Raw genomic sequence first — 16,281 nt, forward strand, 5'->3', positions numbered from 1 at the left:
CGCCCGGATTAGATGCAGTAACGCAGTGACCTACTACCCCCAGGACACACGCTCCGTCCTGCCTCACGGTCCCTTTCATTGAAAAAAAAAAAAAAAAGAAAAAAAAAATCCCTCGGCGATCACGTGAAAGCAGCGTGCCGGCCGCCTGACGTCACGCAGCGCAGGCCAATGGAAGCTTCTGTTTATGTCGGAGGTCACCGGAATATCAGAGCCCCCGCACGCAGCCTCGCCCTGCCGCCGCCGCGCCGCTCTCCCGCCCAGGTCACGGGCGCCCAGCTGGAGCAGGAGGCGGCGCGGCTGCAGCGCCGCGGGGAGGGCCGCGCCGTTGCTTCCTGCAGCCGCGTCTCCGCTAGCCGGCCCCCCGCAGTCCCCGGGGCGCCGTGCGGCTCCAGACCGGGACCGAAGCTGCCGGCCGTCGCGAGTAGCCGGATCTGCGTCCCGCCTCAGCGCTCGGAGGACATGCGGAAGAGAGAATGACCCAGAGGGACACGCTTGTGCATCTGTTTGCCGGGGGGTACGGTCTAGACAGGGCGTGCAGGCTGGGGCCGAGGCCTGACGCGCAGGCCAGAGGAACGAGGGAGGGGGCTCCAGCCCGCTGGGCGGAGAGGGCGAAGCCCGGACGGGGAGCGGGGAGGAGGCTTGAGCCGGGCGTGCTGAGGAGGCTGAGGCCCGGCGGAGCGGGGGTTAGATGACGGACGAAGCTGGGGCGGGACATCAGCCATGGGGTGCGTGGAGCCGCGGGAAGGCTGGGGCGGAAGCTGCAAGCCGGAGGAGCCGCGGGCGGGGCTGGGGGGGCCGAGCGGACTAGGGCCGCGAGTCGCGGCCTAGCGCGTGTCCGGGATGCGGGGCCGTGGGAAGGAACGTGGTGCAGGCCTCGCGGAGGTTTCTAGGCCTGGGGGACGGGGCGGAGGTGCGGAGGCCGAGGACAAAATGGGCGCCGGGACCGCCTCCTCCCTCCTCCCTTGCCGCGCGGGCTGCGAGGCCTCCTCACGTCGCTCACGCCCCACCTCGGACCTCGGGGAGCTGATTTCCCCGCCCGCGCTGCGCGGGTGGGCCCTGGGTTGGGGTTGTGGGGAGGGCGCCCGGCGCCCGCGGGGAGACTTCACTGCTCACCGCTGGAGCTGTAGGATCCTCGCTCTTGGTTCCCGAGCTTCTCCAGGTTGCAAGATGCGTACAAAGCGGCATTGCCTTTGGGGTCAGATTCTTTCTCGAAAACCAGTCCTCTTGTGCACCCTCTGCTCTTCGTCTCCTTAAAGGAGAAAGTCGGGGGTAGAGAGAGGTCAAATGCTTTGGCGATAGTTACTGATTACGACTAAGCCTAAAGCCTCCCTGATTGCCAACCTAAATGCTACAGATACTTTGTTGAGCCAGTTGAGTCTCTTTTTTAGGTTTGTTCCTTCCAAATTATTTGGGGAATCCTAGCATTTTTAAGTGTAAGAGTTGCTTATCTGGGGACGCCTGGGTGGCTCAGTTGGTTGGACGACTGCCTTCGGCTCAGATCATGATCCTGGAGTCCTGGGATCGAGTCCCGCATCGGGCTCCCAGCTCCACGGGGAGTCTGCTTCTCTCTCTGACCTTCTCCTAGCTCATGCTCTCTCTCACTGTCTCTCTCTCAAATAAATAAATAAAATCTTAAAAAAAAAAAAAGAGTTGCTTATCTGTAGGATCATAGTCATCAAAAAATGGCTGCGGTGAATTATGCTGAGGCTCTTTCATGTCTATATGACCATGTAAAGTCGCATCCCCTTAAAGCGTAGTTTGTTTTTCAGCCGGCCACTTTAAGATTTTATTGCCAGTGATGGTAATACTTTTCCTTGGGTTGGCACATTAAGTTAACAGACTTTTTTTTTTTTAAAGATTTTATTTATTTATTTGACAGAGATCACAAGCAGGCAGAGAGGCAGGCAGAGAGAGGAGGAAGCAGGCTCCCTGCTGAGCAGAGAGCCTGATGTGGGGCTCAATCCCAAGACTCTGAGATCATGACCTGAGCCGAAGGCAGCGGCTTAACCCACTGAGCCACCCAGGCGCCCCTTAACAAACTTTTTTATTGTACACTAGTCATGGGCCAGCCACTGGTCTGGAATAAAAAATACTTTCCTTTTAATCCGTGAGACAAAGTTTAGACGGAGTTTACTTTCCATATTTCTGACACTTTTGCCAGTAACCCACATTTCTGATACATTAACCAATAATATTGGCAAATTAAATCTTTAAAAAAAAATTAGCCATGTAGATGTTTTTGTAAATATGTGTTGTTAGGCAAATTATCAGGCTTCTTCATGTAATTGAGGTAATGTATCTGAAAGGAGACTGCACATCTACTTATGGCCGCTATTTTAATTTGAGTGAAAAATGGACAAAACCTTTTATTTTAATTGGCTTCATTTGTAAATTGAGGAGGGTGTGCTATATGATCTCTAAGGCCCTTCCCAGGTCCTAACATTTCTATTACTCTGCATTCAAAATTCATATATCAAGTTTTTTTTTAAAGTAGGGCATGTTAGCTTGATTGCACTAAGTTCCCTGTTTGGATTAAGATCAGCTGTCACTTTTTTGTTACTAATGCATGTAAAGGACCTCCTGGTTAGCTTTTTCTTTAAGAGCAGAAATGGAGTTTTTGCAGCATGTAAACACCAATAGATTTTGAAGCCTCCCCTCCCCCAAAGAACCTAGCATTTGCAGGTTATTTAGAGTATTAAATGAGGTACTGGAATAAAGCCTGACACAACATAGGTGATCAGCATTGTAAATTCCTTTGTATCTCTTGGTTTTATAGTTACATGTGGTTGCATAATTTGTTGCAATAAAACCTGGTTTATCTTTTTTTTTTTACCCCCTGGTTTATCATTTTTAGAGAAATATTAGGACTAGGATGGTAAAGATCATCTGGTTCAGCCCCTTAAAAATATGGAAAATTACTGAGGTGTATTGATTTACCCAAGGTCAAACAGCTTTCTATGCATGTAAAATGAGAGGTAAATAATCTCTACAGATCCTTCCAGCTCTATATTACATAACGCCAATATTGTAGAATATCCTGTAGGTCTGTATGGTAACCTTTTGGAAATGATGTTGGGTTGTTTCAGTTACATTGTTCTTAATTGAAGATGTTGAATTCTTTTGTATATGAAAGTTGCTTATTTAGGCAATCACTTCTGGTACATTCTTCATAGAAAACTAGATTTCATTTTTATCCTGTTAGACTTATGTTAATTAGGAGTTAGGAAAGTTATTTTTTACTTAAGCAATAATAAGTAGTTACAGAAGAGGAGAGAGAGCTTTTTTATTAGCTGTTGTGACTGGGCTGCTTCACACACAGGTATCATTTAGATTAAGTTCTGAAAAAATATGTTTTAAAAAACTAAATAATGTTTTGCAGTGGCATTTAATCTTAGGCAAAAATTGCCTGAGTATGGGGCCTTTGGATTGTTTCCCTGGTGGTTGTAATTGTATTCAAGTATGTGTTTATCAGAATCTTGAAGATTTCCAATGGTCTAGTAGCTGTATTATTAAATCGGGAACATTTGCGACAGACCAGAGCTGGACCTTGGATGTGGGTGACATAGTCACATTCCTAACTTATGCTTTCTTTAAGACACCCTTTGGTTCCATTATATTTTTTGCCAGGTTTAATATTCAGAGTTTGTAAGGTCATTGGTTAGGTCAGTTGTGTTATGGAGGCAACTCCTAACAACCTGCCAAAAGGATGTAAGTAAGATTTAATTTAAGCTGTATTTTTAGTGATGATTTGTATATTAAACTCTTTAATAGAACCATATATTATGTAGACTTGGGTCAGCTATCCACTAAGAGACAGTTTGCTTTTTTTTTTCTAGGAAGAGATTGTCTCAGATAGAAGGAATAAACCTTAGAAACTGTCCTTTCTAGGTTTTTGATGTTATAGAATAATGAATTTGTATGCTCTTCAGCTATCAAACTTGACTATTCTTTCCTTGGAATTCCTTGCCAATCAAAGCACTTAAAGAAAATGAGCAAGCACTTTAAAAAAAAAGAAAAAAGAAAATGAGCAAGCAACTTTGCATTGGAACTTTTTTTTTTAACAATCAAGTTACAACTTAGTACTTTATTATTAGTAGCAAATTACATTTGTGATAACTTACAAACAGCTGATCTTAACTCATTGGCCACATCATGGACAGAGGGACTCAAGAGCATTACAAGGCAAAAAGGAAGTGATGGCCTGCTTAAGGCACTTGGAGTGGGGATGGTGAGGGTAAATGTGAGAGGAAGTTTAGAATGTAGAACCAGAGAGACTTGAGGATAATTGGATGTTAGAAAGCCTCTGTGTGCCTTTGTCACCCTTGTTAGCCTTCAGTACCTCATACTAAGGTAATCATAGGAGCTTCTTCACATGGCCTTTTTTAATTGTATATATTTAAAGTATACAGCATGATGATTTGATGATACGTATGCATAGTGAAAAGATTATGACATAAAACATCTGGTGTAGTTACCATTTTTTGTGAGAGCACTTGAAATCTACTCTTAGCAGATTTCCAGTATTCAGTACAGTAGTATTAATTTTAGTCATTATGCTATACATTAGAACTTTAGACTTATTCATCCTACATAACTGCAGATTTGTACTAATACCTTAACATTTCCCACACCTTCTTGCCCCTGCTGACTACCCTGTATGCTTCTGTCTTATTTGACTTTAGATTTTATGTAATAGTGAGATCATGCCATTTTTTTCTTTCTGTGTCTGGCTTATTTCACTTAGCATAATGTCTTCTATGTTCATTTGTGTTGTTGTGAATGACGGGGTCTTCCACGTGGCCTTCTTGATCCTGGATGCTTCCTAGCCCCACTACATTCTACATTCCTATCTTGATAGTTTTTGGTTTTTTGGTTGTTGTTGTTGTTGTTGTTGTTTTAAGATTTTGTATTTTATGAGAGAACTCGAGCATAAGCAGGCAGGGAGAAGGAGAAGCAGACTCCCTGCTGAGCGGGAAGCCTGATCCACTGGATCCCAGGACCCTGGGATCAGGACCTGAGCCACCCAGGAGCCCTATCTTGCTAATATTTTAAAGCATTATATTGGCTGTGCAAATCAGTGTTCATGTAGAGTTTGCTTATTATAAATAGTAAAACAATTTAAATCTGTATTCATTGTTAAGAAACTTTCTTTGTGGGAGAATAGAATAAAACAAATAATTTTAAATATTATGTTTTTTATATAGAATGTTTAAGAAATAATTTCTAGTCTTTTGTTTTATGACTTGCTTAATAAAATAATTGTGCTGTCCAAAATCTTATAGATTAATAAATGAGGCACACAGTATATATTTAATATATTTTAGTTGTACTCCTATCCCTTTAGTTTTGAAGCTGAGAATGCATTGTACCTAGCCTCCACCTGTTAAATAGTATGCTGCTTTAATCTTGCACTAAATTGACCAGTAGGTAGAAGTTATCTCTACTCACAAGCTATTTAAGATGTGTAATAACTGTACAGAAGAGGGGTGCCTGGGTGGCTTAGTTATTTAAGTGTCTGACTCCTGATTTGACACTCAGGTTAGGATCTCAGGGTCATGAGATAAAGTGTGTGTCAGGCCCAGCGCTGGACCTGGAGCCTGTTCAGGATTTTCTCTCTGTCTGTCCCATTCTTCCTCTCATCCCTACCCCCCCCCCCCAAAAAAAAAAAACCAAAAGAACACATTTTTCCCTTTATATCCTTCCTGGCTAAATTGCATCTAATTTAGCATAGAACAGCATGCTTCAAATTATATAGGGACCTATTAATGGATTATAAAATCAATTTGGTTGGTTTGTGACCAACCTTCTAAAAATAGTAAGTATTCTGTGAAATGTTTGTGCATGTGGATATACTGTGTCTTCATGTAAAACAGTTCTTGTGGAATTGAATTCAGAGATTTGAAAGGGAAAGAGCTGGACTTAAAATCAGCAGATTTGGTTTGTTCTTTAGTTGACTGTCAACTTGGAGCAACTAATTTTCCCTTGCAGGATTTTTGTTTCCTCAAACAGAATCTGCAGAATAAGGAAGTTGGGCCAAATACACTGTTTCCTACCTCCTTTTTAAAAACAAGTTTTAAAATTTTTTATTTATTTATTTGAGAGAGAGAACAGGAGATGGGGGAGGGTCAGAGGGAGAAGCAGAGTCCCTGCTGAGCAGGGATCCCCAAGTGGGACTCAGTCTTGGGACTCCAGGACCATGACCTGAGCTGAAGGCAGTCTGGTAAGTGGATATAAATTGCTGATTTCCTGATGTTTTCATTGTAGCATCAGGGAATACAGAAGATAAAGTAAATAAAATACTTAGTATTTTAAGTGGGCAGTATGGGCTGTAGAGAAGAGTAGTGCAAGAAAGGTGGCTAAAGAGTCAGTGTGAAAGATTTTATATATGGTGATCAGAGAGGACATAAGTGAGAAGTGACAACTGAGCAAAGATAAAGAGGTGAGGTAGTAACTGGCTCTTCAATTCAAGGCAAGAATAAAAGATGAAACGGCAAGAGTAGAAATTCTGAGGTAGGAGCATGGGTCATATAATAAATTCTAATTAGAATTATAGCAGAGACCAGTGGCTTAGACCAGGATGGAATTGATGAGCAGTGGTTAAGATTATGGATTTATTTTGGAGTAACTGAGTCAGAGACACTTGCATACCATTTTTTCATGGGGTCCAGTGAGTAGGTCCCCAAAGCATCAACCACATTCTCCAGTTAAAAACTGCTGCTGTTTAAAAAAAAAAAAAACTGATAAATTTTTGATTGTTTATTTTAAAAAATAATGTGTGCATATAGTATTTTTTAAAAGCTGCTATAAGATTTTTATTAAACAGCATTCCCCAACTCCTCTCCTCCCACATTTCCTTCCTAGTGGGAACTTCCTGTTGTCTCAGCTGTCTAGAATTTTCTTTGTACTTTCTCTTCTGGTAGATGAGGATTTAGGGGGTGCCTGGGTCACTCAGTTGGTTAAGTGGCTGCCTTCTGTTCAGGTCATGATCCCAGAGTCCTGGGATTGAGCCCCACATTGGGTTCCCTGCTAAGCAGAAAGCCTGCTTCTCCCTCTCCCTCTGCCTGCTGCTCTGCCTGCTTGTGTTCTCTCTCTCTCTCTAATAAATAAATAAATAAATAATTTTTAAAAAAAAGAAAGAAAAGATGAGGATTTAGTTATACAAATCCCTATTTCTCCTTTTTTTCTGTTCTCTCAATATTTAGTTAGTTACATAACAATTTTTTAGTTAAATCAATAGATAATGCTTAGCTTACTGTGGTAGTTGATTGGAGGGCTTTGATTGGAGGGCTCAGTTGTTGACCTTTTCTTTCTTGAATATCTTCATTTCCTCCCCTTGGAATTAATAATTGCTACACATTTCAAAATGTTTGTTTAATTATGTGAGTACTTGAATATTTAGTTTCATATCATCAAATATATTCATCTGTCCTTTTTTCCTGAAGATCTTCATCCCTCTGAACTATGTGAATCCTTTCTGGGCTGGTTATTTTCTGAGCCTGACATTTTCACTGTCATCTTGGGATTCCTTTCTCACTCTCCTAGGTTACTCATTCTTTTCCTAAATTCAATCCACACCCCCACCCCCATTTTATCAAGATGTAATTGACCTATAATGCTGTATTACAGTGTTAGGTGTACAACATAATAACTTGGAATATTCCCTCCTCTTTTTTAGATTAATCCCTTAACTTGTAGAACACATTCTTTAGTAGCTAAGATAAGGTACAAGGTAGGAAATTTCTTAAATATTTGTCTGCAGTGTATTTATTTTTTCTGCTTGATAGATAGGTTTGGTATAGAATTCTAGAATCCATAATCTTCTGCAGTTGGGAATTCTGATGCTATTTTGACATTTCCTTTGTTAAAAAACCTTTTATGCTTTGTGTGGAAGTTGATGAGATCTTTGTTCCCAATATTTTAAAAGATTGTAGTAGCTCACCTTGGTGTAGGGGTTCGTTTTGGTTTTTGTTTTGATTTTTTTGGAATCTATTGATTGTACCTGTGAAGCCTGACCTCTGAGATTCTTGAATTCTCATGTTCTTTTTTTTTTTTTTTAAGGTTTTATTTATTTATTTGACAGAAAGAGAGATCATAGGTAGGCAGAGAGGCAGGGGTGGGGAGGTGGGGGGCGGTGGAGCAGGCTCCTGCAGAGAGCCCGATGCTGGGCTGCTGAAGGCAGAGGCTTAACCCACTGAGCTTAACCCACTGAGCCCCGAATTCTCATGTTGTTTAGAGAATTAGGCTTCTGCCTGGGAATATAGTTTCATCCAGTGTGTGGGGAGTGGGGGTAGATCCCACCTGGATATCGCCCCTTTGCTGTGTAGCCTATCAGCCAGTCCTTCTGTTTTCAGTTCTTTGCCTCACCTCCATCTTGAATACTTTGTGCACTAATCTTCAGGCCTCTGAGATTCTGCAGGGCTTTCCTTCCGTATTTCCTTCTGCAGTTCTTTTTGCCTCTTTGCTAGTAAGTCATTTACAAATCCCTTCCTATATGCTTCATTGCTTGAAATCTTGGGTCTTGTTCATTTCTCCCCTAGCTCCCTCTGTCCTTGTGGCATATTTCTTTAAAATAGGCGATTTTTGACGTGGAGAGGAAATAATGTATAACCTTGTTTTCATAAGGAGAGATTTTAAATGTTTGACTCCAGTAGTTTTGTTCCCTGCATCAATTCTTCTGATTGCAGCATGCATAGTAATTTTAAATGGCTTGAAGATAAAAACGGCATGAGAGATACTGGAGTGTCACCCCTCTGCTTACATACCTATTGAATTTCATAACATAAAATTGCTTCAGGACAGCCTAAGTGCTTGTGTGTACACCCACTTAAACATTCCCCAGCTCTGTGTAACTTAGATCCTCATTACTTACTGTTTTTAAGAGGGAGAATTGTTTAAGTTTTAAACATTACTTTTAAATTGTTCCTTAAGGAATCATAGTATCTTGTCTGTGGTCTGGCCATAAAGTATTTGTAAAAGTTATGATGGAATTTCTGTTACTGCTATCTGTAATAAATGTTGATAACTTCAGTAGCTAATATTAATGTGTGCCATGTCATGAAATATTTTACATGGGTAATATACATCTTTACAACAAGGCTGTTTTCCCCAGTAGATTGTGGTCTTTTATATAAAGTTGACTCTTGAACAACATGGATTTGAACTGATACGGTCCACTTATGCAGATTTTTTTTTCAATAAATATAGTACTGTAAATGTAGCTTCCTAACATGATTTTCTTAACATTTTCTTCAGCTTTATATAGTAAGAATAAAATATATAATACATATACAAAATATATGTTACATGTTTATTTTCTTGGTAAGGCTTCAGTCAGTAGTAGGCTATTAGAAGTTAAGTTTTGGGGGAGTCAAAAGTTATATGTGGATTTTTAACTATATGGGGTGTGGAGAAGGTTGGTTCCCCTAACCCCCATGTTGTCTGGGAGTCCACTGTAATGAGGTTTTAAGCCTATTTCATAGCTGTTTAAAAATTATACCTGTTCCTCATTTATTGAGTATGGGGTCTCCCTTAATCTAGTTAATTTTGTTTCAAATCTTTTACAGGCCTATTATTTATCTAATTAGTGTGTTGATTTCTGATAATAGGATTACGGTTTTGATCTTTCCTTTTGGGCTTTAATTTTTTTTAATTTTTAATTTTTTAAAATTTCCTATTTAAAACTAAGTGGAGTTTTTAGGAAACACTAAGTTTATTATGATTAAAATTTTAACACAATGTATTCAATTCCAGGTAGTGCATATACTTAACTAGTTTTCATATACTTAACTAGTTTTCACATACTCCGTTTTTTCATCAGTTTTATCAAGGCATACGATAACATTCACCAAATAAAATTTAAGTGTGTAGTTCAGTAAGTTTTGGTAATGTGTAAAGGTCCTGTAACTACTATTATAATCAGTCAAGATACAGAACATTTCTTTTATCCCAAGAATTCCTCCATGCCCTTTGCAGTCAGTTCCTATGCACTCCACTACCTCTAGGTAATCACTGATCTCATTTCTTTTCTAGTTTTGCTTTTTCCAAAAAGTCTTTAAAATGAAAATGTCCTAAAATAAAAGGTTTTTGTCCCTTACTTTTTCAGTTAGCATAATGCTTTTGAGATTCATCCAGATTGTTACTTTTTTTTATAGAATGTAATAATCTATTATATTGATATACCATAACTTGTTTATCCTTCATCAGTTGGTAGACATTTAGGTTACCAGTTGGGCTTTTAAGAATACAACTGCTATGAGTTCATGGACAGGACTTTGTGAAGACATCTATCTGGATTTCTCCTGAGTCAGCACCTAAGAGTGGGACTTTATAAGAAATCAACAGGCTGTCTTTTCTGGGTTTTTTGGTTTGTTTGTTTTTTTTTTAAAGCCATTTTCTAAAATGACTACCACTTTGCATTCCCATCAGCAATGTGTGAGATTTCCAGTTGGCCTTTATCAGTACTTGGCTTTCTCATTCTTTTTAGTTTTCACCATTAATAGATGTATCATTACAGCTCATTGTGGTTGTTTGCATTTCCCTGATAAATGATTTTGAAAAAAATCTTTCAGGGTTTATTTGCATCCATATGCATATGAATGTTCTTTACGTTGTATTTTTCACTTTTTTGCATAAAATTTGTTTCAGTTTTATTTTCTTGATGGCGTGTACTGTTCTATCAGTATGAAATACTTATATATTTTATATATAAGTTCTAAATTTTGTATATTTATAAATAATTTGTTCTAAATTTTATTGGGCGTAATAGCATTGCCATGCTGCTTTTTTTTTTTACTATGTGATACGCACGTACACTTTTTTTTTTTTTTTTTAATTATAGAGGTAGAATTGTTTAGTGTATTTCTGTGGTGGGCTACTTTTCTTTTTCTTCCTTTCATGCCCATTTGGAGGTTCAGGTTACTTCTGATTTAGTCTACTTTTCGCTTTGACTCTTTGGTAAGGGGTCTCCTGATTTTCCTCTGGTTAGAAAGCAGTTCTCAAGGTTTCACGAGGTTTCACTGGGCTGTTATTAATGCTTTAAGAGAAAATTATTTCCCATTCTTGCATTTAAAAAGAATAATTACTGGGGCGCCTGGGTGGCTCAGTGGGTTGAAGCCTCTGCCTTCGGTTCAGGTCATGATCCCAGGGTCCTGGGATCAAGCCCCGCATCGGGCTCTCTTCTCGGCAGGGAGCCTGCTTCCCTTCCTTTCTCTCTGCCTGTTTCTCTGCCTACTTGTGATCTCTGTCTGTCAAATAAACAAATAAAATCTTAAAAAAAAAAAAAAAAAAAAGAATTACTCAGCCTATCTCTTACAAATTCCTTGAAAAAGTTTAAATGATGTCATTTGTTTAGAGCTTTTGTTTTGTTTTGATGATCAGTTTTTGTATTTAAATTGGATTCCTCTAACTAAGCCTATCTGCTTTGTACAGATTTCTACATGTGGGCCTAATCCACTGATTTTGAGTTATAAATATCATTTTTTGTAGGCAGAACACTTCTGAGTATTTGAATATTTAAAATAGGAAACATGATTATCCATCAGTGGTTAATTTTTATTGCTCTGAAGACCATAGCTTGAGTTTTGAAAGATAGAGGAGTTTGAGGGATGGGATATACTTCAGATAGTGACCTAGGTGTCAACAGCCACAAATAATATCTGGCAAGGAGCACCAAATAAACCCTTAGGATACTATTTAAAACTATGATGTGACTTCCCAGTAAATTATTAAGCTCAGTTCTTTTTAAATACTAAAGGTGTATGCAGTCAAATAAACATTAAAATTGTTTAGTCTTTTAAAATAAAAAGTCTTAACATTTTAGTACCTTGGTGAAGCCCTAGTTTCCCACTCATTATACAGTCTAAATGTGTGTAATAATTTATGGAGTAAGTAGATTTGTTCCTTTCATTTTTTTCGTAGATGTGGTGGTACAGTAGGAGCTATTCTGACATGTCCATTGGAGGTTGTAAAAACACGGCTGCAGTCATCTTCTGTGACGCTTTATATCTCTGAAGTTCAGTTGAACACCATGGCTGGAGCCAGTGTCAACCGTGTAGTGTCTCCTGGACCTCTCCACTGCCTAAAGTGAGGCACAATTTTCGTGAATCTGTTTTTTTTTAGTCTGTTTACCATAATGATAGCCATGTGTTTTGTTTGTTTATATTCTGCCACATTTTAAGAAGCTTTTTTACAAACTTATTAACAGAGTTACTCTGAATTATATTCATCAGAAATGATAATCCGTAATGGAGAGGAACAGTTAATTGGATGATATAAAATGTAATGTTATTTCCAAATCATGTGTATTTGGATTATTTTTCTATATTTATTCAGTGGATTTGTTTTCTGAAGGTATTCTAGGTGTCCTATTTGGATCATTTATTTGTCTTTGAAATGTGATAGTATTAAATCCCAACTCTTTCTGTGTGTTTTTTAATTTTCCACGTATTGACACAGTTAGTACAACCACTTAATGGCAATCTGTGATTTTTATGTAACCTAAACAATTTAAAGCAGTGTTCTGCTGATTTTAAGAGGTGATTCAGTGTTTGTTTGACATTTCTTGGTGGTTTGAAAAAGATTTTGTTTTTACATTTTACCATACTTCATTATATTGCACATTGGATTTAAAATTTCAAAACTATTGAGATTACGTTTTATGTGTTCAAACTTAGGTATGTAACTTGTATCTGCCTTATCAGGTCACTTGGTACATAATCTATTTGAACTTAGTTCAGTAGTATTTATTTTGTGGCAGCAAATAAACTCAGTACTGAGTGTTTACCTTAGTTACCAAGAGTTCATCAGTCTTCTTTTTTCAGTTTTCCTAGTACATGGTAGGTAGAATAAAATTGTTAACAATTTTGGATGAAAATGCTGTAATTATAGGGTGCCTGAGTGGCTCAGTCAGTTGAACGTCTGCCTTCAGCTCAGATCATGATCCCTGGGTCCTGGGATTGAGTCCCAGGTTGGGCTCCCTGCTGAGCAGGGAGCCTGCTTCTCCCTCTCCCTATGTGCCTCCTCCAGGTTGTACACTCTCTCTCTCACTCACTCTCTGTATCTCAAATAAATAAAATCTTTAAAAATAAATAAAATGCCATAATTACAGGGGCACCTGGGTGCCTCTGTCGGTTAAGCATCTGACTCTTGATTTCGGCTCAGGTCATGATCTCAGCGTTGTGAGATGTAGCCCTTTGATGGGCTCCGTGCTGGATGTGGAGACTACTTAAGAGTCTCTCTCTCTCCCTTTGCCACTCTCCCCTTCTTAAATAAATAAATAAATAAAATGCTGTAATTATAGATGAGTATCTGATACAAGTATTATCAATCAGATTAATAATATCTTGGCAAAAATAGAATATTTTACTAATTAATAATAGGTCATCTCAGTATCATGATTTTGTCTTTTATTACCACTATTACGTCTCCTGAACTTCTTTCTTTGATCTTTGCGACAGTACCGTATATATTTTTTTTATTTATTTAAGAGCCAGCAAGAGTGTATGCAAGCAGATGGAGGGGCAGATGCGGAGGAAGAGGAACAAGCAGGCTCTGAGATGAGTGCACAGCCACTGTGGGGCTCATATCTCACGACCCTGAGATCATGACCTGAGCTGAAATCAAGTCAGATGCCTAACCACTTTGAGACACCCAGGCTCCCCACAGTAATAGTATATTTTTTATTCTTTCTTCTTTTTTTTTTTTTTTTTTAAAGATTTTATTTATTTATTTGACAGAGAGAGATCACAAGCAGGCAGAGAGGCAGGTAGAGAGAGAGGAGGAAGCAGGCTCCCTGCTGAGCAGAGAGCCCGATGCGGGGCTCGATCCCAGGACCCCGAGATCATGACCTGAGCCGAAGGCGGCGGCTTAACCCACTGAGCCACTCAGGCGCCCCTCTTTTTTCTATTTTTCAGTGGTTTTGCCTTCTGACTTTTCTCAGCAGTGGTAGGAATCCCTCTCAGCTTTGTTTTAATTTCTCAGTTTTTCTGGCCCTCTGTTAAGAGTCAGTTTAACATGTGTCACCTGTCATTAGTATATAGGTGACTTCTAAGTTTGCATTCTCTGCCTTAATACCTTTTTACTCATTCCCTTTGATTCCCTACTCAGGGGCTCTGTCCAAAGCAATCTGTTTCATGGCTTTTTTTTCCCCCCAACATCTTTATTTGAGGTACAAGTTACGTACCATAAAATTAACCCATGTAAAGTATACAATTTGTTTGTTTTTAGTATATCCAGAGAATTGTGCGACCATTATCACCTTCCAAATTTCAAACGTTTCCGTCATCATCACTAAATAAACCTTTATCTGTTAACAGTCATTTCTCATTTTCTCCCTTCTCTCTCCTTCCATCCCCTAGCTCTAGGCAACTATAATCTGCTTTCTATCACTCTACATTTGCTTATTATGGACACTCTATCTAAATGGAATTATATAATACACAGTCTTTTGTGATTGGTTTTTTTTTCACTTAGCATGTTTTCAAGGTTGATCTATGTTGTAACAGTATCTTTTTATTGTCAAGTATTGCTTTATATGGATATATAACACATTTTGTTTATGCACTCATCAGTTGATAGACATTGGTTTGTTTCCACTTTGCAGTATTCTGAATGATGCTATTATAGAGATGTATGTTTTCGTTTTGGGGGGGATATGCTAGGAGCAGAGTTGCTAGGTCATACAATAACTTGTAACATTTTGAGGAACTATAACACTGTTTTCCAAAGTGGCTGCATCATTTTACATTCCTACCACCATTGAATGAAATTTTCAGTTTCTGCACTGCCTTACCAACCCCGGTTTTTTGTTTTTGTTTTTTAAGTAGGCTCCATCACTCAGGGCTAAAGCCACCCAGGCAACCCCACCAACCCTTGTTGTACTATGTCTGACTTTTTTATTATAACCATTCTAGTGAGTGAAGCATTTCATGGCTTACCCATGAACTTTAGAAATCCCTCCCCGCTGCCCCCCACTGGGCTCTTGGTTTCGTAGATGGGTCATGGGTGAACTTCAGGAGGTCTATAAATTACATGAAATTGTGTGCAAAATTGTGTTTGCAAATGTATATATATTTTTAAAGATCTTATTTATTTATTTATTTATTTATTTATTTGAGAGAGAGTGCACGAGTGTATGTGGGAAGGGGAGAGGGAGAGAATCTGAAGCAAATTTCCTGTGGAGCACAGAGCCCAATGTGACCCAGTCCCATGATCCTGAGACCATGACCCCAGCTGAAACCAAGAATCAGACACCTAACCAGCTGAGCCATCCAGGCACCCCAATAAATATGTTTGTTTGTTTTTTTTAAAGAATATTTACCTTTCTTAATTTTTCAGCAAGACTTAGGATAACAGAAAAGGCTAACAAACACTGAATCTTCAAAATGTTCTCCATTATTTGTTATTTTGAACTCTGCTTCTGTCTAATCTAGTTTTATCAGATGTGGTTCTGTATCACTATGTCAGTCATCTGGAAACATGGTAAAAATGCAAATTACTGAGCAGTGTCCTATACCTATTGAGTCAGAATACTTGGAGGGTAAGATCAGAGAAATAAGCATTTTAAACAAATGCTCATGATATTAAGGTTTATCAAGTACTTACTGGAAGCCAGATCTCCTTTAAGTTCTTCGTATGTTTGTTTATTTATTCCTCACAGCAACTCAAAAAAAGAGTACTGTTTTTCTCTGTTTACTGCTGATGAAAATAAGGATAAGAGAAAAGTTACTACTTAAGTTCTTACAGCGAGTGATTTACAAAAATTGGTCTCCTTATTAAGAAATCTGGCCCCATATCTCAGGTCCTTATTTAACCATTATGCTCAACAGTCTCTAAAGAAATCATCTTAAGCACATAGGTGGTTAAGAACCACTGCCCTAGCCTCTTAACTCTAGGTTAAAATACTTTCTCCAGTTTCTGTTTCTTCTCACTTCCAAGCTTAATTAATAACTCACTCTCAGAAAGCCTTCCAGGGCTTAGACATGCCTCTTCCTTTCTCTGCTGGGCATATGTATCTAGCTTGTATAGTATTTGCTTATTAATATTGTCTGTTGAATTATTTGTTTCAGTGTAATTCTTTTTTCCGCAGTGTACATCAAATTTCTCATTAGCAGGTGTCTCACCTTTTCTGTCTTTTTACTCTGCTTAGTTTTTATGCAGTAAGTATTCAGTATAGTAAATGTTAACTAAATAAAGGGGGATATGGTAACTGGCTAACTATTTTGGTACCCTAAAGGAGGTTAGGTTGCCAGATTTTGACAGCACTTCATTGGAATGATTGAATGA

At 38.9% G+C, this 16,281-nt stretch overlaps 1 protein-coding gene across 2 annotated transcripts in view; it reads left to right on the top strand.

Annotated features, from left to right (window-relative positions):
* The first annotated feature begins 233 nt into the window (after positions 1-233).
* SLC25A36 (solute carrier family 25 member 36) overlaps positions 234-16,281 on the top strand; it is a 36,912-nt gene continuing 20,864 nt past the window's right edge. Inside the window, exons 1-2 of one of the 2 annotated variants that reach the window (XM_047726255.1) lie at positions 234-514; positions 11,917-12,081. In XM_047726255.1, coding sequence (XP_047582211.1) covers positions 474-514; positions 11,917-12,081 — 206 coding nt within the window. In that variant the 5' untranslated portion in view covers positions 234-473. The remainder of the gene's footprint in view (positions 515-11,916; positions 12,082-16,281) is intronic. The other variant, XM_047726245.1, reaches the window with a different exon arrangement.

Source organism: Lutra lutra, chromosome 1 (assembly GCF_902655055.1).
Source record: "Lutra lutra chromosome 1, mLutLut1.2, whole genome shotgun sequence".
NCBI lineage: Eukaryota > Metazoa > Chordata > Mammalia > Carnivora > Mustelidae > Lutra > Lutra lutra.